A 25,514-nucleotide genomic window follows, 5' to 3' on the forward strand; every position below is an offset into this window, starting at 1 on the left:
ATGCAAAACCTTCCACGGATAAATGGCCTTCGCTACCGGAACCGTCCGCCTCGGCCCGCGCTCTCGGGAAGAGAGGAGGTTTGCAGCGCAGGAAGTAGGAGCCCAGGCGCCGCGCAATGGCAAGCGGGGCGGCAGCGGAGGCGTCGCGGCCCGGGGACGAGGCGCTGCGCGGCTGGGAGCGGTAAAGTACAACAAAAAGGTCGCCCCGAAGCGGGGGCATCAGGAGAAAGAGGCGCTGGGCGCTCTGGGGCTTGTATCTCTCTGAGCGCTGGGTCCGCGGAGCCTCCCTGGGCGCCTCCGCCGCCCGGCTGCAGCCGCTTCTCCTCGGCCAGAGGCGGCGCGCGGCAAGACCCGCTTCCCCGCGAAACGCAGGCGCGGCTTGCAAAGGCGGCCGCCTCCCCGCCTCTCCAGCAGTCACGGGCGCGGCGTCGCCGCCTGCCGGTGGCTAAGGCGGTGTCAGCACGGAGTCAGCTGCAAATGATCATTCCCCGTGGGCAGCCGGGTTAGTCTGTCTGCAGTAGTAGAAAAGGGCAGGAGTCCAGCAGCACCTTAAAGACTAACACGAATATTTTCTGGTTAGTCTTTCCCATTCATTCATAGATCAACTCACACCCGCTAAATTAATTCCCAGTGGGTAGCCCTGTTAGTCTGTCTGCAGTAGCACAAAAGGGCAAGAGTCCAGGAGCACCTTAAAGACTAACACAAATGTTTTTTAGAAATCTTTCCCATTCATTCATAGATCAACTCGCACCCGCTAAATTAATTCCCAGTGGGTAGCCCTGTTAGTCTGTCTGCAGTGGTAGAAAAGGGCAGGAGTCCAGCAGCACCTTAAAGACTAACAAAAATATTTTTGGAAATCTTTCCCATTCATTCATAGATCAACTCACACCCACTAAATTAATTCCCAGTGGGTAGCCCTGTTAGTCTGTCTGCAGTAGCACAAAAGGGCAAGAGTCCAGGAGCACCTTAAAGACTAACACAAATATTTTCTGGTTAGTCTTTCCCATTCATTCATAGATCAACTCACACCCACTAAATTACTTCACCGTGGGTAGCCCTGTTAGTCTGTCTGCAGTTGTAGAAAAGGGCAAGAGTCCAGGAGCACCTGAAAGACTAACACAAATGTTTTTTGGAAATCTTTCCCATTCATTCATAGATCAACTCGCACCCACTAAACTAATTCCCAGTGGGTCGCCGTGTTAGTCTGTCTGCAGTTGTAGAAAAGGGCAAGAGTCCAGCAGCACCTTAAAGACTAACACAAATATTTTCTGGTTAGTCTGGCTGCAGTAGTAGAAAAGGGCAAGAGTCCAGTAACACCTTAAAGACTAACAAAAATATTTTCTGGTAGGGTATGAGCTTTCATGAGCCACAGCTCACTTCTTCAGACAAGAGTCCAGTAGCACCTTAAAGACTAACAAAAATATTTTCTGGTAGGGTATGAGCTTTTGTGAGCCGCAGGCTACTGGACTCTTGCCCTTTTCTACAACTGCAAATGATGTCCTACTTCCGCAATCTTTTCTCACAATAACCCGCACAACCGCTCGCATTTCAATCATCTCTCGCGCGTACATCCTTCCTTTTGCATGAATCGAAGGCATTGCCACCGTCAGGACAGATTGCGGACGGGGCGGGGGGGGGGGCGAGAGTCTGAGACTCGGGATAGTATAAGAGATGCCGGATTGACGTCTAAGCTCAACAAGCTATCGCTTAGGGGCCCCACTCTCTTGGGGGCCCCCCCCCAAAAATTAAAGGACAAAAAAACTGGATGTACATTTCCAAAATATAAGATAAAAATCAAATCAAATAAAACCTACATACAGCAACAGTGTAAGTTTGATAAAATACATATTTTGTTATGTGCAAATGGCTTTAGATACCTATTAGGTCCATAAATTACCATATGGCATATATTCAACACACACAAAAAAACAGCGACAATTTGTTGTTGACAAAGGACAGCTGGACATATAAAGGGCCCCATTACCTTCAATAGCTTAGGGCCTCATCAAACCTAAATCTGGACCTGCGGGACACAATTAAGTTTCTCACATGAAAGGGAAAAAATCCTCCCTTGCCTTAAGGAATGAAGTCCCGTTGAGCCCTAGAAAATGGGTTTGGGATTGCAATCTTAATGTGTCTCTGCTGCACAACAAACACTGTCATTCTAGTGCCCCATACTGTAGCTGGTTCGCATCAAACTTATTAATGTAAAGCCTACAGATTTGCATAAAGCTTCTGATGGCTTACTTTATTGGTGTGTTTGGGCTACTATGTATGTTATTCTATGCCCCTCATATTGAATCTGAATTTAGCATAGTCCTTCAAATGTTGATAGGAATTAATGAATAATGAATAAGGCTTTGTGACTAGGGTTGCCAACTGAAACTTGGGAAATTGCTGGAGATCTGGGGCCAATTTGGGGAGGGAGATCAGCGGGGATGTAATGCTGTAAAATCCACCATCCATTTCCTCCAGATGAAGAGATCCCTCTATTGTGGAACTGAGCTCTAATTCTGGGAGAACTCCCAGCCCCTCCTTGAGGCTGGTAAGCCTATTTGCAGTGCCAGAGAGGGGTGAGGGAGAGTTGAGAAGGGAATCCAGACAGGGTGGCCCTCGTAATGAATGGGGTGGATTTATGATTAACAGAGGAGCAGCTTGTTTACGGAAATTGGCTATCTTGTGAAACTATCTTACACTGAGTCAGATCATTGGTCCCTCCAGCTCAGTATTGTCTGTTCTGACCGGCAGTGGCTCTCTGGGGCAGGGAAAGGTCTTCTTAGAACTGATGAGGCCAGGTGTGGAAGCCGCTTTGTTTTTTAAGGCTCCATTTCTAGTGAGCGAGACTATCACATTTTCAGGGAGGTGGGAGAAGGAATTAGATGATTGATGCAGGAACTGGTTTTGGTCTGTTTTATCCAGCCTTGAAAATGTTTTCAGTATTGAGCCTCAAACATAACATGACATGACTGATAAGGTTCAGCCAATCTAAAAGCTAACACAAGCCCCAGGAAACAGTTAAAATCCAACCAACTTTTACTTTAATTATTTCCTAGGACAAAATACTAAAAGAGCCCCATGGCGCAGAGTGTTAAGCTGCAGTACTGCAGTCAAAAGCTCTGCTCACGACCTGAGTTCGATCCCAGCGGAAGTTGGTTTCAGGTAGCCGACTCAAGGTTGACTCAGTCTTCCATCCTTCCGAGGTCAAATGAGTACCCAGCTTGCTGGGGGTAAAGGGAAGATGACTGGAGAAGACACTGGCAAACCACCCCGTAAAACAAAGTCTGCCTTGGAAACGTCGGGATGTGACGTCACCCCATGGGTCAGGAATGACCCGGTGCTTGCACAGGGGACCTTTACCTTTATCTTTACAAAATATATAAAAGGCCTGTATGCAGGGGGTAGGTGTTCTTCTCAGGAGACTGAAACCATGCAGCTGTGTGTAATTAATAAAGAAACTGGCCCAATGCTTCAAATTCTGGTTTCTGAATTTCCTCTTATTTTGGCTACAACACCAGGATTGGGCCATTCTGTGTGCAAAGGAGCTGACACTGAACCATGGCCCCTCCTCTTGGACATGGGAAACCACGAAGCCACACCATGAATGTATGCATTTTACAATCTTGCTGATTCAATCCCAACTGGAGGAACAATAAATTGCCGACATAAGCTTTCTGGACCCACAGAAGGTCTTGCTGGAGACAGATGATAAAATAATGTTTTTTAAAAAGAGGGAACTGAAAGATGTATGCTAGCAACTTCATTGCCTGTGTTGTATACCAGCATGGAGTTCTTTTACCTCTCTGTCCTATCTGATCAAACAGGTTTTTGAAGCACCACAAAAGCCTGCAAAACTTTTTTAACAGCGGCAACAGGGGGTGAGTGCACACACAGTTGGCAGGGATGTCTCTATTGCATTCATCGCCAGCGTTCTGGTTAAACACAAACACGCTTGCATATCTCCAGCCCTGTTCTTAGCCATGAAATAAACTGCTTCTATTGCATTCCCTAGGGATCAGGCCCAGCTCAAGGCAGAAGTGATTGAACAAGATACAGAGGAATGGCAAGGCAATCCCAGCTTTGCTGGGTTGGAAAGAGTTGGAGGGGTGGACCTGTCTTACGTCAAAGGAGATGACACGAGTGCCTGTGCTTCACTGGTAGTACTCAGCTACCCAGACCTCAAGGTAGCGGTCTTGGAATAGGAATGTGGTTCTCTGGGATGGTGTTGAGAGCATAACCAGGAATCCCTGGGGACTGGTGGGCAGCAGGGAAAGATGGCATAGACAGGGGCATGAAAACTCCAAAGATCTTCACAACTGTCTTGAAACTTTAAGGTACCTGGTCAACAGAAGATACCTGTCTACATAGAAGGGCTCAAGATAAAATGGTAGCAGTGAGTCTGGACTAAGGCGGCAGGATGATTGTGATAAAATGGTTAGGAATCACTCTGAATCAAGCAGATTATGGCTACAGATTCTGCCCTGCTTACAGGCAAGACGTGTGTGTTTCCTGAAATGATCCACCATCAGGTCGATATTCCCCAAGGTGTCGTATTTTCAAGCATTTGCAAGTTTCTGCCCAATTTCATGTGTTTGATAGACTTCTGAGTTAGCAGCAATTTTGCCCCTGACAGTTTTTCTTCACAGATCTTAAAATTGTTCCAAAAAATGAGGTATATATGTGCCTGGAAGGAACTCCATCAGAAGGATGAGGATTTAAAAAATAATGTTCTCCACCTTTGACAACTCCCCAATACATCTTGTTGTTTTGTGTCTGGTTGCTTGCCAAACTGAACTCCTTATGAGTTTTAAACGAGCTGGCAAATGTGGTTAAGTTAAAAAAATACATCATTTTTATGAGGAGATTTCTCTCTCAATAATCTCTTTTTGTTTAACGTCGTGCAAGTGAATGCAACTTTTGTTTGGTTTCCGTTTCTTTCAGCAATCAAAGCTGAAACGTTTAGAGGCTGAAAAATGGGCAGTAGTCCATACTGCTTTGGCTGCAAGAAACCCAGAACATGGTCCATTATTTTATCTGTGTCAGATGGTCTCCAGAGACTGGTGACTGATTCCTGAGACTGCTGGTACAAGCTGAGCAGGAAAGAGTTAGGCCCCTTTTCAGCTTCGAGGCTTGGTGGGTGAAGAAGTGCCTACAGAACCGTTGTCAGACAAAGAAAAAGTGCTCAGCTTCTCCAGCTTGCTAGCCTGGACGACCTTGCAAACATTAGGTTGGATCCAACAGAGTATTTCCTTGGGTTAGAGGGCATTTCCACCCTCAGAATGCAACTTTATGTCCTTGTCCTCCCCTCCCCTGCTGTGGGCAAAACGTCCCCCCAAATGCTGTTCCTGCGGGTCCCCTGTCCCAGAGGAGAGCATTTGGGGTGCAGTGAGGGGAGGCAGAGAAAAGCCATGCTGTGTGGACAGAAATTGTTCCACATGCAGAAACATTCTGTTAGATTCGAGCCATTATTATTTGTTTCCTAGTTATCCTGAACAGAAAAATCACTCCTTCTACATTCTGCCTCCCTCTCAGGTGCTGTATGAAGACTGCCGCATGGTGGTAGTTAACGCCCCCTATGTGGCGGGCTTCCTGGCTTTCCGAGAAGCCCCTTTCCTTGTGGAGGCTGTGCAACGGCTGGAGGAACACCAACCTGGCCTCAGGCCTCAGGTGTGATGTTTTCCCTGCTTTTAATGGGGAGTTATTTGCCGCCAAGGATGTCTGTCTGTAAATTATGCCTTTCCCAGTTACTCTGGGCCCGAGGCCAGGGTCTGTTTTACAGGAGTGTGAGGCAGGCTGCCAGCTCAACAGAGCGTTTGGGGCAGTGTGAAAATTGCTGTTTTTGGACCTGACCAATCCAACAGCCAGATGCCTCTGTCATCAGTACCAGTCTGTCAGCTTTCCATGTGAGTCAGCGTGGTTTTGCAGGGATGCTTTCCAGGAAAGCAAAGCATGTGACAAAAGCCATAGAGCAGCCTCTTGTTTCTGAACTTGACTGAAGGGGTCCAAAATGGTCTCAAAGCTGTGAGACCTAGAGATACCCAGAGATGCTCTAGCGGTTCCCTTACATGAAAGATAAAAGGGAAATCAGGTAATATTGGAAGCAGAGGGTCCAAACATCAGAGCTCTCCCATATCCTCCTTCCTGATAAATTTAAGTCATCAGGAACTGAAGGGTGTTCACCCAAAGTCATATTTCTGTAGCAGAGACAATCTTGTTTAATTCATTTATGTGTATATCACACTCCCCCCCCCCATTAACTGGGATTCAAAACCGCTTTTCACATTGTTCTCCTCTCCTCCACCTTATCCTTACAACAGCCACCCTGTGAGGTGGGTGGTTAGGCTGAGAGACTGCGCACAAGGGGCAACTGGCAAGCTTCCAAGGCAGAGCAGGGATTCGAATCAGCATCTCCTAGTCCCTAATCTGACACTCTCACCTCTAACACCAGTCCAGAACGTTATCTCACTTCTTCCTCCCATTGGGAAAAAAGCTTTTGCTTCCTTGTACATCTTCATGCATAAATATTCCATTTTTTTTTCAAAAGTCTCCCACCATGCTTCATCTCTTTGCTTTTGTGTCCTTCTCTGGCTTTCCTAGGTCCTCCTTGTGGATGGAAATGGCACCCTGCATCATAGAGGTGAGACTCTTCAACAGTCCTCTAGACACAGCCAGGTTTCTTTGCTTAGTTTCGAATCCTGCCCGAGAGCTCTGGAGACATCAGCCTGGGGGAGTTACTAGACTTCATTGGTGAAGCTGAGGACTTAATTGGTGAAGCTGAGGACACTTCCAGCCTGTTTCCCTTCTTCTATAGCCACTTACAGCTCTCATTTCCTCACCAATAGACCCTGGTTTTTCTCTCTAGAGCAAATTAAAGGTAAAGGTCCCCTGTTCAAGCACCGGGTCATTCCTGACCCATGGGGTGACGTCACATCTCAACGTTTACTAGGCAGATTTTGTTTACGGGGTGGTTTGCCAGTGCCTTCCCCAGTCATCTTCCCTTTACTCCCCAGCAAACTGGGTACTCATTTTACCGACCTCGGAAGGATGGAAGGCTGAGTCAACCTTGAGCCGGCTACCTGAAACCAACTTCCATTGGGATCGAACTCAGGTGGTGAGCAGAGATTTGACTGCAGTACTGCAGCTTACCACTCTGCGCCACGGGGCTCAAATTAGATATCTCTTTTTCCTGGTTGCTTTTCTTCTACTTCATCTCTTTTACACTTCTTCCCTTGACAGGGTTTGGCATTGCCTGCCATCTTGGTGTGCTCACAGGTCTGCCATGTATTGGTGTGGCCAAAAATCTCCTGCAGGTGGATGGTCTGGCCAATGACGAGCTACATAAGGAAAAAGTAAGTCTGGAATAGGAATGTGGATTCCACAGTCTGAATTGTACTACAGAGTAGAGGGAGCTGCTGCTTGTTTTTGTTTTGTTTTTTTTTCTCAGCAAGGAACCTTGTAGTTACGGGATAAGTTGTAAGATATTTGTGTGTGTGTGTGTCAGCAACTGCAGTTCCAACCATTTCCATCAGGAGGGATCTATTGAAAATCAAAGTGATGATAGTGCTGGGCATTTATTTATTTTAGGACATTTTTATCCTGCCCTTCCTCCAAGGAGCTCAGTGTTCTCCTTTTCTCCCTTTTATCCTCACAGCAACCCTGTGAGGTAGGTTAGGCTAAAGCAGAGTGACTGGCCTAAGGCCATCCAGCAAGCGTCATAGCAGAGTGGGGTCTTGAACCCATACCTCCTAGATCCTCGGATGACACTCTAACTATTACACCAAGCTAACTTAGGGTATGGGGGAGTGCATTCAGGCTGCCTCATGCATTGAGCAATGTGTCCTGCCCGCTATGTGTACATGTGTCAAGAAACCACAGGTAGTCTTAAATATTATCTTAGTAATATTTCCGGCTGCTTATTATGCACAAAAATATACATGATTACTTTTTATTGAGTAAGAATAGAATAGAAATTAACATTTTGAATCAGCAGTAATAACTACAATAAGTATAATATAATTTAGATATTAAGTATAATCTACGTGTGTATATCAATGATTGAGACAATGTCGTTTATTGTAAACGGATGCAAACTTTCCCCCTTCCCCTTCTTCCCTTTCTGTATTCCCTAAAAAATAATAAAAAAAATAAAAAAAGAAAAGAAAGAAACCACAGGTAGTCCTGAGTACCTGGCACGGGTACCCATATCACACATTTGTTGCATGCACAAGTTACATTTTTGCACGCAAGTATAGAGCAGTTTACATGTGTATGTCAAAAATGCAACCTGCAAAGTAGATGTTGAAAGAGAAGCTATGCTTTTCTGCAGGGATTGAGACCTACAAGTGAGAATCGAACCCCGGCTGTTTGGGTCCAAGCCTCTTTATTCAGTCATTGTTGCCCTGGGCGCCAGAACTGAAATGCCTGACCGCCAGGAGTAGACTGGCTGTTTCACTTACTGGGAAAGTTCCTGGAGGGCTGCTGGTGAGCAAATGGCCCTTGCTCTGCTGGCAGCACTACAGAGTCTGCTCAACATGGTGCTGGGCCAGGGTGGTAATGGGAATGGGTGTACCCAGCTTACTCCCAGGTTGTTTTAATGACCCAGTCCCCCTCCTGCTGACTATTGTGATCCCAATCTTTCCCATCAAGGGCAGTTGATCCAAGTACTATCAGCCATCCTGTCAAATCTATTTCTTGCACCCCAGATCCGGGACCTGCAGGTGGGAGGAGACACATTCCCACTATCAAGTACTTCAGGGAGAATCCTGGGTATGGTAAGCAGGCCATCTACTTTCCTCAGGGGCATCCAATGAATAATTGTGGTGGGGCCACCCAATGAAGCTGATGGGCAGTAGATTCAGGGAGGACAAAAGGAAGTTCTGCTTTACTAAATGAGAGATTAAAATACGGAATTCACTGCCAGAGGATGTAGTGATGGCCTCAAGCACATATGGGGCAAGACCACTGGGGCAAGAAACCTCTGAGTACCGGTGCCAGGAGGCAACACCAGGGCAAGGCCTCGGCCTCTGTGCCCTGTTGTTGGCCCTCCAGAGTAACTGGTTGGCCACTGTGTGACTGGGCAAGATGCTGGACTAGATGGACCACTGGCCTGATCCAGCAGAGCTCTTCTTAAGAGAGAAGAGTAAGAAGCAGAGAGCCCCTGCCAAATATATCAGCCCAAAAAGGAGTAGATATTTATTGCTCCTGCATTGTACTCAATCCTCTGGTGCTAGTGAGCTTTCAGCTGGGATCCCCTTTTCAGCAGAGAATTCCTACATGATGGATAATGGGGCTGTGCTGTCAACTAGAGTTGAATGGGTGCTGTACAGACCTGCCCTGGCCACCTGAATGTTAAGAAAGAAGCATTCCTCTGGAGCTTTACACAGGATGAAGTCTCAAAGACTTGCAGAGGGCCCAGTCTTAGGAGGGAAGGGGAGATGCCCTTTGGGACCATCAGCATTCTCTAGGGCACATTTTGGCACAAAATCTTGGATAGGAAGGGTTAGTGAACTTATTCAGTCACCAACACATACTTGTTGCCCACTTTGGTCACAGCAGTCAGTGATATCACATTGTGTGGGGATGTCCGTCTAGAAGCATCATCCTTAGCAGTCCCAAGAACAGTAGTTTTGATTCTGCAGCAACTATCCTGCACACCCACTCAGTCCCGTACATAGCCCCCCTTCACCACCATCACTACCATCAATCTTCCACAACCTCTGAAACCCCCAGCTTCGCTGCTGCTGTCCATTGGGCTGTTTCCCACAGTCCCCTTCGACCTCGGTATGCACGGGGCGCTTGCAGGAAAACAATTAACAAATGTGATTGAAGTCTTCAGTTCTCTCCCTTTCACCTTGTCTCCCTCTTCTGCTAGCTAGCCTGATTTTTTTTACCTCTTCCTGGGGCCACTATATGTGCATGCATTCCTAAAGGAATGCAGGAGAGGCTGTCCTGAGAAATGGAAAGCAGAGAGAAGACAAGCTTGTTACCCCTAGCATAGTGGCTCTTCTTGTTACCCCTAGCATAGTGGTCGGACCAGAACCAACGGGTTGAAATTAAATCAAAAGAGTTTCCGACTAGACATTAGGAAGAATTTTCTAACAGTTAGAGCGGTTCCTCAGTGGAACAGGCTTTCTCGGGAGGTGGTAAGCTCTCCTTCCAGGGAGGTTTTTAAGCAGAGGTTAGATGGCCCTCTATCAGCAATGCTGATTCTGTGACCTTAGGCAGATGATGAGAAGGAGGGCATCTTGGCCATCTTCTGAGTATTAAGTTGGGGTGTGTGTGTGTGTGTGTGTGGGTAGTTGTGAATTTCCTGCATTGTGCAGGGGGTTGGACTTGATGACCCTGATGGTCCCTTCCAACTCTATGATTCTACACCTGCATCTCTGATTTTATTTGTATAACGGTGTAGATGAAGCCGAAGAGCTGGTCTTTATATTCTTGCTAACCCACTGCTCTTGATCGCATCAGCTCTTTGGGTTGTCCTGGGGCGATATAATTTATACTCTGTATGATTCTTCCCTTTCTAGGCCCTGCGCAGCTATGCCAAGAGCACAAAACCTGTGTACATCTCTGTGGGCCACAAGACGAGCCTTCAGTCAGCTGTGAGCCTCGTCCACTCCTGCTGCAGGTACCGGGTCCCTGAGCCCATCCGTCAGGTGCGTACAGGTTCTGCAGTTAGAACTGCATTGTCGACATCTTCAACATCAGGACAAGGGATCCAAAAATAAGGAACACCTTGCTGGGTTAGGCCAAGGTCAATCTAATGCAGCATACTGCTGCGAACAGCAGCCAGCCAGATGCATCTGGAGAGGCTCAGAAGCAGCACGTGAAAGTGACAGGTAGCCCTGGCTTTTTGTCCCCTGGATCTAGCATTCAGAGCTTCTGTCTGTGGAGGCTCCATTTAGCATCATGGCCTCTCCTCTGTGCTTTTGCCTAATCTACTTTCAAAGCCCTCCACACTAGTAGCCATCACCATACCTTGTAGTAGTAAATTCTGTTCCAGAAACAATGTTTTGTGTAAAGAGAGACTTCATCTGTCTTCAGTCTACTGTCCCCTGGAAACATTTATATCCAGAGAATTAGGGACAGGAAAGGAAGGGTCTGGATTACCAAATCACAACCTGGAGAACCAGCCTGTCTCTATAATAACCTGATGACTGTGGAAAAGGATGCAGTTTCTCTTGCCTAGCGCTGTTACCTCACTTCCCTTGCAGCAGGTCTGTAGCTGTACAGTCTTGTGCAGTTGCAAAGCTGGTGGAGGAAGATGGTTGCAATCGGACAAGGGCTGGTGTTCTGGGAGGCCGTGGGTAACCAGTTTCCTGTTCTGAGAATCAGAATGAGTGGGCTTGGGGGAGGGAGGAAGGCCAGTGATTGTGGTGCCCTGCGGGGATGGTCTGGAGTTTTCAGGGAGAATGCAACGGGACCTGGAAGAGATCGCCAAGCTCCAGTAGGAGTGCTAGCATAGACAGGGTGAGATGACAGGATGTGAAGACTTAGTACAGGGATCTCCAACATGGTGCCCGTGGGCGCAATGGCACCTGCCAACACCTTCCCAGCCAGCGTGGTGTAGTGGTTAAAAGCGGTGGTTCGGAGCAGTGGACTCTAATCTTGAGATCCAGGTTTGATTCCCCACTCCTTCACATGAGTGGTGGACACTAATCTGATGAACCAGGTTGGTTTCCCCGCTCCTCCATATGAAGCCAGCTGGGTGACCATGGGCTAGTCATAATTCTCTCTGAACTCTCTCAGCCCCACCTACCTCACAGGGTGTCTGTTGTGGGGAGAGGAAGGAGATGGCAAGCCGGTTTGATTCTCCTTAAAAGGTAGAGAAAGTTGGCATATAAATACCTCTTCTTCCTCCTCCTCCTCCCCCCCCAGCACAAATGTTTTTAGAAAGTGGCTGGGTCCAGGTGGGGCTTTTGCCCAGCACGGCTTCTGATTGACCATTGGAGATTTGATTGGCTGTGCAGATTTTTTGAAATGTTACTTTGGCATCGGCTGCCGCCACAGCACACAGTTCTTCCACTGTGTGACTGAAAATAAGCCTCAGCAGCCATTTTGTGGCTGGCTCTTCCTCCTGCAGCAGCCATCTTGTGGCTGTGCCCACCATGCTGTGTCAGAACTCCAAAGGTGCCCGCAGGTTCAGAAAGGTTGAGGACCCCTGGCTTAGTACTAAGCTACTTCTTGTATCCCTGCTTCAAGGGCAGGATTGACAGTTGTATCTTGAGGGACATCAGCTCTTTTTCCTCGGAGTTAAGCATGCATCTGCTGCTATCCCTTTCACATCCTGCTCAATTTGAGTTACTGGTGTTGCCTAGACAACTCCTTTTCTCTGTCACCTTTCTATTCCATGTTGTTGTTTTTAAGTTCACCGATAATAGTATCTGACCCTTGCCAACTCAGTTAAGAGCCTTAGAGTTATACTGGATCCAACATTACTGCTGGAGAAGCAAGTGAATGCGGTTGCTAAAAAGGCTTTCTTCCAGCTCAGCCTAGCTTGAAAAATGGCCCTTTACCTTGATAGAGCTGATCCAGCCACCTGGATCCATGCCATGGTGAGATCGACTACTGTAACGCACTGTACACTGGTCTCCCCTCAGAATCAATTCAGAAACTCCAGTTGGTGCAGAATGCCACAGGCTCAACTATTATCAGGAGCTAGATGAAGCAGGCATATTTCCCCCATTCTGCAGTTACTCCACTGGCTGCCCATCAGTTACCAGGCTCAATTTGATGTACTGGCTGTCACATACAAAGCCCTTCATGGCCTTGAACTTTCATCTCTGTGACCCTGCCTTGCCCCCTATGTTCCACCACATCAGCTTTGCTCTTCTGAGCAAGACCCTCTGCAGCGGCCAACCTGCAAATGGGCAAAATCAGAAACTGCCCACACACGTGCCTTCTCCGTTGTGCCCCACCCCCCACCTTGTGGAACAGCCTGCCTTAGGAAGTCAGGAAGGCTCCCCTTCTCTTGGCCTTCTGAAGACTATGCAAAACTGAATTATTCAAGAGGGTCTTTCTATACAGACTGTAGGGTACCACTGTACAAAATGATTCACAAAAGTTACTTGGATAAATTGTTAGGGACTGTGGTCTATACTATGGTGTATAGCTTGCTGTTAGTTGGATTTTACTTTGTAGTTTTGCATCATTTAATGTGTCATGTTAACACTTTGCTTCAGTTCTGTTTTTACATTTCTGGTTGGTTCTAAAACCCAAATCCCATTTCATTGTTTATTGAAGAAGAAGAAGAGTTGGCTTTTATATGCCAACTTTCTCCACCACTTAAGGAAGAATCAAATCTGTTTATAATCACCTTCCCTTCCTCTCCCCACAACAGACACCCTGTGAGCTAGGTGGGGCTGAGAGACTAGCCTAAGGTCACCCAGCCGGCTTCATGTGGAGGAGTGGGGAAACAAATTCAGTTCACCAGATTAGCCTCCGCCACTCATGTGGAGGAGTGGGGAATCAAACCTGGTCCTCCAGATCAGAGTCCACTGCTCCAAGCCACCTCTCTTAACCATTACACTATGCTTGCTTTTTGTTCTCTGTGCTTGACCTTGGGAACCAGGGGAATAATGTTTACTCACACCTGCCTCCTTTGCAGCAGTGGGTTTCTGAAGGAAAATGGACAGTCAAGGGATGGAGAGTGGGGAATCAAACCCGGTTCTCCAGATCAGACTCCACTGCTCCAAACCACCGCTCTTAACCACTACACCACGCTGTCCAATCCTGTTGATTGTATTGACTTGCACTGTGTGATCCTCCTTGAGTCCCAGTGAGAAAGGCAGACTATAAATAATGTAAATAAATCAAAATAAATAAATAGATATTTTATCTTCACAACTACCATGTGAGACAAGATATGCTGAGGTGAAGGTGCTAACTGTAGAGGTCATGCAGAAAGCCTCATAGCCAAGTGGGTGTGCACCAGCATCCCCTCCTGCTTGCCAAGTACACCGCATGCATGCTTTAGCAAATCAAGCCATACAGTCCGATTGCTGAGAATTGTTCTTAAGTTGCTTCCATCCAAGTTCTGTTGTCTTTTTAGCAGCTTAGCTCATTTTGAAAAAAAGAGACGCTGACTTCCCGAGAGATGATCCCTTTTCTCAAGAACACTGGCTAGTTAAGAGTCTTCCGTTGGCGTCAAATTTATTGCAGCAAGCTCATGTTCTTTCTTGACTACTAAGCCACGTCTCTCAGCCTGCTTCTAAACACAGGTACCATCTCTCCATCTATCACAATCCTGCATCAACAGGACCAACAGTTTTTACTGAGCAGGCTACCTGCACCGTTCCCTGCTGAAGTATGAAGTTCCCCGGTCAAGGAAAATACTGCGTATAAGCTGTGTTCTTTGAGTGCAAGATGATGCCACCCTGTGAGATCAACACAGGTGCAGCCTGCCATGGAGTAAACATGTCCATCAGCGAGTTCCCAAAGACAGAGATGTGGAAGCCATTGCCCGGCCCTCTTCCTCCCTGAGCCTCTTTTCCCCTGGGCTGCATCCCGCCTTCAGTGCACAGAAGTGCACAGAAGAACCCTGCCAGTGGCAATTTCAGCGAGAGGCTTTGTGCTGCTGACTCTTTAATGGCAAGGCAGCTCCTGCATTGACTGCAGTGCTGATCTCTTGAGTGTTTGCAGAACTGTGCAAGAGGCTGCGGAGGCTGCCAACCTGAGATGCAGCCAGTAGGTGGCAGCATTAGACCACCCACCTGCACCTTGAGGAGCAAAAACCCTGCTTGGAGCATCTGGGCATCAGGCGGTGCCTTTGACAACTGTGAAGCTGGGAGAAGTTCCACAGGAGCAGCTTCTTGCCTGCCTGCAGCACTGACTGGGGCACGATTGAGCAATTGTGTTGTTCTCCCCCCCCTCCCCCCCATCAGCCCTGCTTTGCTTGCCTGCATCATCCTGAAGGCTGGAGAGTGAGAATCGACTTGGATATCTCTGTTGTTTTCATAGTGCCAACTCGCCTTAGGGAATAGTATGCAACACGCTACAATGTTTTCATCCGTTTCTGTCCCCCAGCTTGGGGGCTGCAGCCTTTTGCCATGCCAAGCTGATGTGGGGCACAGCTGAAGTGTAAACGCCTTGTGTGAGCTAGTTGCAGGAAAGACAGAATGCTCTGGGGCAAACCTAAGAGTGAGAAAAGCTAAACCAAAGAGTGAGCTGATCTTGCCGTCATCTCTGTGGAGTCACAACACCCACCCTATTGATAGATTTATTACAAATCTGCAAGTGCAAAAAATTGTTTGTGCTTCCAATCCTGGAGCCCTTCACCCCTTGTGGCCCTCACCCTTCCAAAGAACAAGAGTCCAGTAGCACCTTAAAGACTAACAAAATTTCTGGCAGGGTATGAGCTTTCGTGAGCCACAGCTCACTTCTTCAGATACAGCCAAAATGTGGATCCATCCATCCTTAACTAGAGAAGAGTGAATTAGACACACAATGGCAATGTAAAGGTCAAAAGCAAGTAGCTGGCGTGATATGAATTACGTGTGATATGCAGAGGGGTGGTAGGCATGGAGAAATTAGCATTGGTAATGAGACAGGAATCCCAGATCTTTACTAAGTCCAGGAGAATGCATAGTCTTGAGCTTCAGTTCCTTCCAAAGCAATTCCTTCCAAAGACTACTATTCTAGCAGTACATTCCTGAGATTTCGGCATTCGGGAATGGCAGGGAGGAGGTGCTGCAGCAGCTCCTTCTAACCCGTTTCCCCAGTGCCGAAAACTTTAAAAAAAGCTTTTAAAATTTTAAATGGGCCTTTTCACCCCATAGAGAAAAGCATGGCTGCGCCTGCTAAAAAACAGGTGCAGCCTCTCTCTTCTCGCCACCGGCATACCCTGGGCAAACGGGGACAGGAGGCTGCCTAACGGCAGCTGCTCCCCCTGGAATGCCCCGGGAACACCTGCTGGGACCCCCCCCCGGAACGCCAATGCAGGCCTTTACGCCAGTGGGACGCTGGCGGAAGGCCACGCCAGCATTCCGGGGCAGCGCTGCCATGGCAGCGACTGGCGTCCGGGCCTCCACACCAGTGCTGGGGCCACTAACGCTGGTGTAAGCAACCCGGGTGTCGGCGCGGGAGGCTCGAACGCCAGCACGGCGCCTCCCTGGCCTCCTAAGGGCTTTTGCCCTCGAGGCTCAGGAATGCACTGTCAATATCTGAAATGATGGCTAGGTTTCCTCTACACACACATAGGGATGATTCACACATGTGCATTCATCACAATGACTGCAGCACTAGTGAACCAGCCATAACAGATCAGAATGGAGGAGAGAGCTTCCATATTCCCTTGCACTACTTTGCCCATACTAGTCTTCAGTCAAATCAGTTCACCTTCACTGCTGTGAGTAACCAGGTGTTTAGTACTGAGATCGAACACGTGTGAAGCAGGGCACAGGAAAGCTTACTCTGATACCAGTTAGGAGCCCTTTTCTGTTCTGTCCTGCTTGCGATTGTTGCAGTATGGCCTGTGTGTTCTAGCAGGCTGCTTGTTTCACCACTCTCACTGATATCTAGTCCCCTACTCAGAAGGGGGGTGGGAACCAGGAGGGAAGCTCAGGGGGGATCCTTAGTCCACAGTTCCATGCTTAGCAGCCCCAGGATAAGCAGCTGCTCACCTTTCTCTATATTGTGGCAGAACCACCCCTACCCTGGCTTGCATCCCCAACATAGCCTAATGTGCCCAAATCTCTTCCCAAATTACTCCTACTATAACCTCCATCCCTAATGCCGCTGCTAGTCCAGTCCAAAAATAGATGCAATCTGGGGGATTATTAAGGCAACATGATCCATCTTATTGATTAGCCTCTTGGTTTAATAAGCTGGGTTAAGCTGACTCTTAGCCTGCAAATGTCTCGCCAGTCTTCACTCCTAACACTATGCTAAGAGGACTCTTTGCTGTGCATCCAATCAACTTGTTTCTGGGAACTTCCCTCCCACAGTTAAGTTACAACTGGAAGTAATTCTTGTTGCAACACAAAATACGTTTCTTGAGAAAATGACTTAGGAAATGGTCCAGGATTTATTGATATATACTGGAATGTGCTGAAATTTTCTGGTTATGAAATTGCTCTCAAGTTTTGTCAAACTAGCAAAGTTATTTGTCAGTTGGGTTTAAGAAATTAATCAGCTCCGATGGCATTTTTACTAGGAATTGATTTTTATTATTTTTTTGCCACCGTAACAGCTGCTTCTGCATCATGACCCTGGACTTCCTTGGTGGTCTCCCATCCAAACACTAACCAGGACTGACCCTGCTTAGCTTCCAAGATCTGACAAGATTGGGCTAGCATGAGCTATCCAGGTCAGGGGAAGAATAAATTACTGGCATCTATTTCCTCAGGGGGCTTTAAAAAAACAAACGTTCACTGTAGAGTGTAACACAACTTACTTGCTTGAGCCATCTGGATTCTTTAAAATCACTAAGCATGTTCCTTTGCCCCACAGAGATAGTTGGTCTGGAGCCGTACCAACACCTCCTGCGTCCTGCTAGAGGCGCTTCATAATCTAAAAGACAGAACCTAATTTGGGTTATGGGAGATGGCTGTAGAATAAAGATTCTGAAAATCTGTCACAATGAGACAGAACCTTGTTTTAAAGGCAAAATACAGACATGCAAAGCCGGCAAGGGGTTGTGATATCTTTTGTTGGCCCTCCTTCTGTTGTAGGAATGTACAAGCCTCAGGTTACATAGTGTCTTCACTTGCTTTAATAAATAGGCCGGTAACAAGGAAGTTGGCAACATCCAACAACAGCAGGGTATAGGGTATAATATATATAACAGGATATAAACTGCTTTTTGCCCAAGACCCATTTCTATCCAATCCTATTTCATCCTTCCTTTCCCCTCATTGTGATATGCTCAAAAACATTTCAGCAGCCATGACAGTGAAACTATTGTTAATAGAACATTCACAAACTATCCAGTTTCTGTAAGGAAAGTAAAAAACGACAACAACAGTTTGCTTGGGAAGACAGGAAATGGACAAATTTTGTTGGGTAAATATGGCAGTTAAGGACTGGAAATCTGAGTTGTGATAGGTCCCTGCAGTTTGGAAAGGTAAGAATCATTAAGGCAAGAATGGCTGAAGAAAAGGGGGCAGCATTATCAGTGGGCTGAGAATCAAGTATTGGGGAGGGGCTGCAGCTCAGCGGTAGAGCATCTGCTTGGCATGCAGAAGGTCCCAGGGTTCAATCCTCAGCATCTCCAGTTAAAGGGACTAGGCAAGTAGGTAATGTGAAAGACCTCTGCCTGAGACCCTGGAGAGCCGCTGCCAGTGTGAGTGGACAATACTGACTTTGATGGACCGAGGGTCTGATTCAGCATAAGGCAGCTTCATGTGAGAAGGAAAAGCAGATTGAAGCTACTGGAAGGCAGAGGCCCAGGGGTTCCAAGAAAAAGTCACCGCAGTACTGAGCTAGGGGAGGCTATTGAACACTTCACATAGTGTCTAAAAACAGGAGACCCAGTAGGAAGGAGTATGCTGTTAAGAAAGGTGGGCTGTAAATGCTGTAAAATAAATAAATGGAGAAGGTGGGGGTGAGACAGCAGTACAGGTCAAGCAGAGAGAGTAACGGTAGCTGAAGCATGGTGTGTCACAGAGCTGAAGGAATGAGAAGGGTCAAGGAGAGAGTGGGGCTTGACTTCTGCAGAAGCTTTGGAGACTGGAGAACTGCAGGCCAAGGAGTCAAGGCAGCAGAGAGTGGCCAGATCCCAAACGAGCTTGAGAATTTGTTAGAGTTGCCCAGGGAATTCTAGATTTGAGTCCAGGAGCACCTTAAGAGACCAACAAGATTTTCAGGGTATAGAGCTCTCGAGAGTTAAAGCTCCCTTCATCAGATAGGGAATTCTGCCCGGCATGGCTTTGTGATGGGAAAAGGTGCGCCTTGTAACATTCTCCCTTTTGTATGACTCTTGGGTAAGGCCTGAGAGGAATTGGCACAGGGGGCTGATTTGAATCAGTCCAGCCATTCTTTAGCTGCTGTTTCGGTTGTGTACGCATGGTAGCGAAAGCTGTCTCTGCATAACTGTGAGCTTCTCTCTCAAAGCCATTAGTTTTTCGCTGCAGTGATGTTGCAGAACATCAGTGAAGGACTCAGCTGCAGAGGGAGAAAATTAAAGAATTTTCCTTTCAGCACACTCCCTGATGGAACTGGCCGGCTAATTTTGCCTCAGGCTCTAGATACACAGGGCTTGGATTCAGAGGGGATGAGGGACTGTCGAGGCGAGAGAGAAGGGCGACCTCAGAGGTGCCTGGAGGATGAGAAACAAATGGAGCTGCTGAGGGAGACAGTCAAGATGGGAGCCGGCTTGTGAGGGGAGTGGCCGTGTGTGGTCAGGAGCAAGGAGGGCTGAATTTCACGTAGTGGTTCAAAACCCAAACCTCTCTAAAAATGGGCAAACACTTAAAAGAATTCTGCAGAGTAACGCACATATTGGATAGGGGTGGTATTTTACTTTGTTGTTGGTGGGAGACCAGGAAGGATTCTTTACTAGATGTCAGGTCTTGGGCTGTGCCCTGAGGCCTCCGTGCCTTGTCAAGGCGGTGCCATGCAGACTGAGCCCACCCTGCTGCCACCATGCACTCATCTCAGGGGCTGGGGCTGCAGGAAGCTTGGAGGCCTCGGTGGTCTTCTGCGCTCATGGGAACATCTTGTCCTCCAAGCCTCCTGCTGGCTGCAAGGTGCAAACTGAGACCCTCCTTGCCTTCCCCTCCCCCTGGTAACTCTGAAGGGGCGGCCTGAAGAGTCTGAGATGCACTGCAGCACACATAGGTAGGCACTGCTAAATTCTAGCACGTGTCATCAGTGTGCGCCACTGTGTGTGAGAGTTTGCTGTGGCCTGGCAAACCAAAGATTCATTCCAAACCAACAGAACCCATCACAGAATTCAATTAAACCACCCCCCACCCATTGTGTGTTCAGCCCAGCCAGAATTCACTACCAAACTGTGGTTTATATATAATCCAATTACTATGATGGATGTCGATGGGATGGGTGGTGACCACCACTTGCACTTTGGATTCTTGTCCACCCTGGTTGCTGAAAGGAGGCTCTCATGTCCATTGTAAATCAACCACTGACTCAGGGCTTGGTTCCTTGGTCACTAAAACAGGCAGCCATTTGTCTACTACTTCTTAAAAAAAAAAACATTGCTAGAGAAGAGTGATGTAGCCATTATTGCCAGGTCTCCAATATGCCCTTCCTGGGCATGATGATAGAGAGCAGTTGCAAAATAACTCCATGTTTTCCTGGGTGATTCATCTGCTCTGGACCCCTTTCATTCTGGCTTCAGGCTGGGTTAGGGGACAGAAATGGTGCTGATGGCTTTAGTCAGTCATCTCGGTTTGAATATAGACAAGGGCCATGCTTCTTTGTTGCTCTTACTGGATTTATCACCAGACTTTCATACTGTCGACCGTGCCATCTTATTGAGGCATTTGTGGGGAGAAGTAGGGATTAACGGATGTGTTTAGGATTGGTTTAAATGATTAAACCAACAGTCAACAGTGTGATATGGCGGCTAAGAAGGCCAATGCAATTCTTATTCTGGGCCGCATCAATAGGAGTATTGTGTCTAGATCAAGGGAAGTAATACTACCACTGCATTCTGCATTGGTCAGACCTCACTTAGAATACTGTGTCCAGATTTGGGCTCCACAATTTAAGAAGGATGTTGACAAATTGGAGCGTGCCCAGAGGAGGGCGACCAGAATGGTCAAAGGTCTGGAATCCATGCCCTGTGAGGAGAGACTTAGGGAGTCGGGTTTGTTTAGTTTGGGGAAGAGAAGGTTGAGGGGAGGCAGGATAGCCATGTTTAAATATTTGAAGGGATGTCATGTTGATGAGGGAACTAGCTTGTTCTCTGTTGCTCCAGAGACTAGGACACGGAGTAATGGATTTAAACTAATAGAAAAGCGATTCCACCTAAACATTAGGAAGAACTTCCTGATGGTGAGGGCTGTTCGATGGTGGAATGCACTGCCTCGGAGGGTGGTGGAGTCCCCGTCTTTGGAGGTCTTTAAGCAGAGGCTGGATGGCCTCTGGCAGGAGTGCTTTGATTGTGGGATCCTGCATGGCGGGGGGAGGGTTGGGGTCACTGGGGATGTGGGGGGAGGTAGTTGTTAATTTCCTGCATTGGGCAGGGGGTTAGACTAGATGGCCCTGGTGGTCCCTTCCAACTCTATGATTCTATGATTCATGGACAAGACTCAAGTGAATTGCTGTTGAAGAACATCTGTCATCGCTGTGGGACTTGTCCTGTGGACATACCCGCCATGCTATTTAAATCTCAACGTAAATCATTAGTAGTTTTGGAGTAGGTTGTCCTCAATACGCTGACAACACCCAGTTCTATGTTTCTTTATCCAAATCACCTGTTGACGCTGTACAGTACCTGAGCTACTGCCTGACTGCTGGGGTTAAATGGCCAAGGATGACCAAGTTGAAACTGAATCCTGACAAGACTGAGATTATGCTGGTTGGGAAAGATGAGGTCTTGAAGGACAGGCTTCCCACATTTGATGGGGTATTGCAGACACTCACTGACTCAGTTAAGAGCCCAAGGGTTATAACAGACCCAGCAATATTGCTGAAGAAGCAAGTTAATGTCTCTGCAAAAATGCTTTGTTCCACCTTCATTTAGCCCTGTAAGATGGCTCCCTGCCTTGCCTTTGCCAGTCTGGCCATATGGGTCCATGCCACTGTAGCCTCAGGGCTAGACTACTGTAATGTACTCTACATGAGCGCCCTCAGAAACTCCAATTGATCTAAAACACTGCACCTTGGCTGCTGTTTGTGACTAGGTGGTGCACATATATCACATCCATTCTGCAGACATTCCATTGGCTACATCAGTTACTGGGTTCAATTCAAGGTACTGGTCATCACTTACAAAACCCTTAATGGCCTTGGATCCACATACCTACAGGACCCACCCCTCTCGCCGTGAGGGTGCCACTGTTCAAATGGATGAGATCAACAATGGCCTGTACATGTGCGTTCTCTGTTGTGGCTCCCACCTTGTGGGGCCCCACACTTCTATCATGTTGAAAAATAGAAAAATTCTGGAAGTCATTTTTATAAAGGGATTAGAACTGTAGTAGAATGGATGCTTTTAGACAGAAGCAGGCTTGCAGTCTATCGTAATTTTAATTTTATTTATCACCTTGTTTTTATTGCATTGACTTTTATCTTTGTAATCCACTTTTTGCCTTATTTTTGGTTGCCTTATTTTCTAGCTCTGTAATCCTAGTCCTATTGCATTGTTGATTAGATGTCTTATGTTCTGTGGATGAATTGTTTCTTATATCTTGTAATCCACCTTGAATCTCAACGAGAAAGGCAAGCTACTGATGAAATCGGTAAATTAAAAAAACAAAAAACTACTCCATCAGTTTGGCAGTAGTTCTATTGGGGACCAAAAGCCATGAAAAAGATTTTGTCCCTACTTGGGGAAAAAAACGTGAAAAATATTTTGTCCCGTTGCCTTTTGGCAATGTTGGTCCACTTAGCCATTTTTGTGGCAAATGGCTGTCCATAGCATTTTGTCTGCTGAGCCATTGATGACCAATGCAAGCTGGGCTAGGAGAGATGGAATAGTATATTTCCCCTGGCTATGGAGCTCTTGAAGAGGGGTTCTCGTTCTAATGTGCCTCCTATTGAGTCAAGACATAAATGTGTCTCTTGCCTTGGTTTTCAGTACTTGGTTTCTGTAAGGTGCAGTCCATAGTAGGTAGGTGGCAGAGATGTAGTTTTCCAGTTGAATATTTTGGCCTGTTATAGTGTAGTGGTTAAGAGCAGTGGTTTGGAGTGGTGGACTATGATCTGGAGAACCAGGTTTGATTCTCCACTCCTCCGCATGAGCGGTGGAGAGTCAGCATGGTGTAGTGGTTAAGAGCGGTGGTTTGGAGCTGTGGACTCTGATCTGGAGAACCGGGTTTGATTCCCCACTCCTCCACATGAGCGGCCGAGGCTAATCTGGTGAACTGGATTTGTTTCCCCACTCCTACACATGAAGCCAGCTGGGTGACCTTGGGCTAGTCACACTCTCTCAGCCCCACCTACCTCACAGTGTGGCTTTTGTGGGGAGGGGAAGGGAAGGCGATTGTAAGCTGGTTTGATTCTTCCTTAAGTGGTAGAGAAAGTTGGCATATAAAAACCAACTCTTCTCCTCCTCCTCCTCTCCTTCTTGTGTAGTTTGGAAGTAATGAATACCTTCTGGGAGCAGGTGAGGAGGTGTTGTTCTTTGGTGGGCTCCTTATCAGGGCAGAAAAGGGACCCTAATTCTAGTCTTTCTTGACCCCTGCTGCGTTAGGAACTGCTTTTGCTTGGCGGGTGAGGCTGGGATTTGGGCTGTTGCTCTTCTCTTCCTTTAGGCACAATGACTTTTTACCCAGTTCCCCAGATATAGCTGCAGTACTGGCCAGTCTAAACAAACTGCCTTCTGTCCCTTACCCTGATTCTAGGCAGACATAAGATCCAGAGAATACATCCGGAAGCATGTGGAAGCCGCTTCAGCTGCGCTGTCTCCGCCAGAGAGGTGGGTATGTGGGTGGCTGAGTGGGTGGCTGAATGGCCGCGCGTCCCCTTCAGACAATCTGTTTGTTTAATGCTCTTTGGTAATGGCATTAAAGGGATAGCCAGGGTAACAAGGTAAAATTACAACAGGGCCCACATAGCCCCTGCGAGTGGCTATTTCTGGCTTAGCCCCGTGTCACGCAGTGTGTCCTTTGCAAACCATATGATTGCCCAGGCATGGCAGGGTAATTTGACTTGCATTTGCCTTGGGAAACACACTGGTAGTTGAACCCAAATGAGCCCAAAGCCAATTTTGGGAGTGCAGAAATCTGGGAGTCAGAACCATCAGCACCTGGAGTCCCCACGGTTCACAGAGGGCTCTGGCAACTCTAGCATTGGTTCTACCGTGTGATCTATGCTGTCAAAAATCTGGAGATGTCCCAGTAACCTTAGGGGTGTTAAACTCTTAGAAAATAGAAGCAGCCTTAGTCATTTAGGGGCCACCCCCATTTTAATTTGCTGTCTCAGTTTCCGAGAAACTTGCCAGTTCATTTCGTCCAGATCTGCAATTCAAATATAATGCATGCCTTAGGACAGGCATTAGTTTTAAGTTGTTCTTTTTTCTCCCCTTGCTGTCTCTCCCAACTCTTTTAACTATACAATCAACATTATGTGTATTGAGTGTCCATAGTCCTGTGGCCACTTCCATCCATAATTCAGGAAACTCAATAAAAGCCTGTTGGAGACTGGTCCACTCCGTAACTTCTCAGTTGCCTTCGGTCCTTCAGTTCTTGAGCCCATTGGATCAGAGACTTGGCAGAGGGAGGTTGGTGTTTAAGTGAGCACAACCAGTGCCAGCCAAACCAAAAGGCTATTAGCATTGACCCCAAAAAAATAATATAATGGAAAAGGGGATGGGCAGGCAGAGTTCCTCTGCATACCTGGCAAATCATTATCCTTCTTTGAGAGTTGATATATGAAGGACCCTGCTTTAGTCCAGAGGGTTAGATATCTCTGTGATCTATTCCTCATTTCTCCATTCAGGACATACTGCTTGCTACCCCAAGCAAAGTTCCTCATACCTGGCTGTCCCAGTCTCCCCTCCCAGTTCTGTGCTTTCTAGTTACTCCCGTTCCTCAAAATCTCCTTTGCATACCAAAAGACATGTATTTATTTATTTTATTATATTTCTACCCTGCCCTCCCCAGCCGCCATCCCAAAGAGACACCCCTCTTACTTTTGGGGCCCAGAAGCTACATTTTCATTTGGACAAATGAGATGCACTTTTTAAACAGTTTATACAGTCTAACAATTTATTCCACCTAATGATTGTGGCAATACCTAATGTTGTATGTGCAGCAGAATGTGCAGCAACGCGTATGTGCAGCAGAATGGGTGTTTATGAGGGCAGTAAACCAGAAATGGTGTGTGAACCATTCACTATAATCTGAATGTATCAGACCTTTCCACTCTGCAGAGTCTCCCATGCTTTCACAACTCAAAAAAGACATGCAAGATGAGTATCTCCCCACAATGGGCTCCCAGTCCATGTGCCCATCCCAGCCCCCTGTACAACAGAGATGAACGCTCACAAACCAGCGGGAGCTGAGCAGACTTCAAGACTGCCTCCCTCCTGTGAGGGAGGAATTAGGAGTCCCTTTCAGACCCAGACAATACTTCAGCCCTACTGAGTTTAGTGGGACTTACTTTCAAGGAAGCATGCTGGGACCTGCAGCCTCTTTTCCTCTATGTATCAACACATCCAATTATGAATGCAGAAACCTTCTGTAAAAACCATTGCCATCAATAAATAATCTCCAAATAATTGCTTTGTTGAGATACTGAAAATGTTACTCAAATAGGCTAATTAATTGGTTAACAACAAGTCTGTTGACGAGCTTTAAAAATAACCCTTTTAATTTGTTGACAACCCTAGAAATTTCCTTGCTCTTTTTTCTCTCTCCTCTAGGATGAGTGAAGATGCAGACTCTGAGTAG

General features: G+C 47.1%; 1 protein-coding gene across 1 annotated transcript; it reads left to right on the forward strand.

Annotated features, from left to right (window-relative positions):
* Nucleotides 1-25,514, forward strand: ENDOV (endonuclease V). The gene is made up of 10 exons (XM_056848659.1): nucleotides 1-502; nucleotides 2,835-2,862; nucleotides 4,010-4,181; nucleotides 5,530-5,664; nucleotides 6,595-6,634; nucleotides 7,234-7,346; nucleotides 8,700-8,768; nucleotides 10,524-10,652; nucleotides 23,466-23,539; nucleotides 25,487-25,514. Exons 1-10 carry the CDS (start codon nucleotides 1-3, stop codon nucleotides 25,512-25,514), a joined length of 1,290 nt encoding a protein of 429 aa, XP_056704637.1.

The sequence above is a fragment of the Euleptes europaea genome, chromosome 1 (genome assembly GCF_029931775.1).
Source record: "Euleptes europaea isolate rEulEur1 chromosome 1, rEulEur1.hap1, whole genome shotgun sequence".
Taxonomy (NCBI): domain Eukaryota; kingdom Metazoa; phylum Chordata; class Lepidosauria; order Squamata; family Sphaerodactylidae; genus Euleptes; species Euleptes europaea.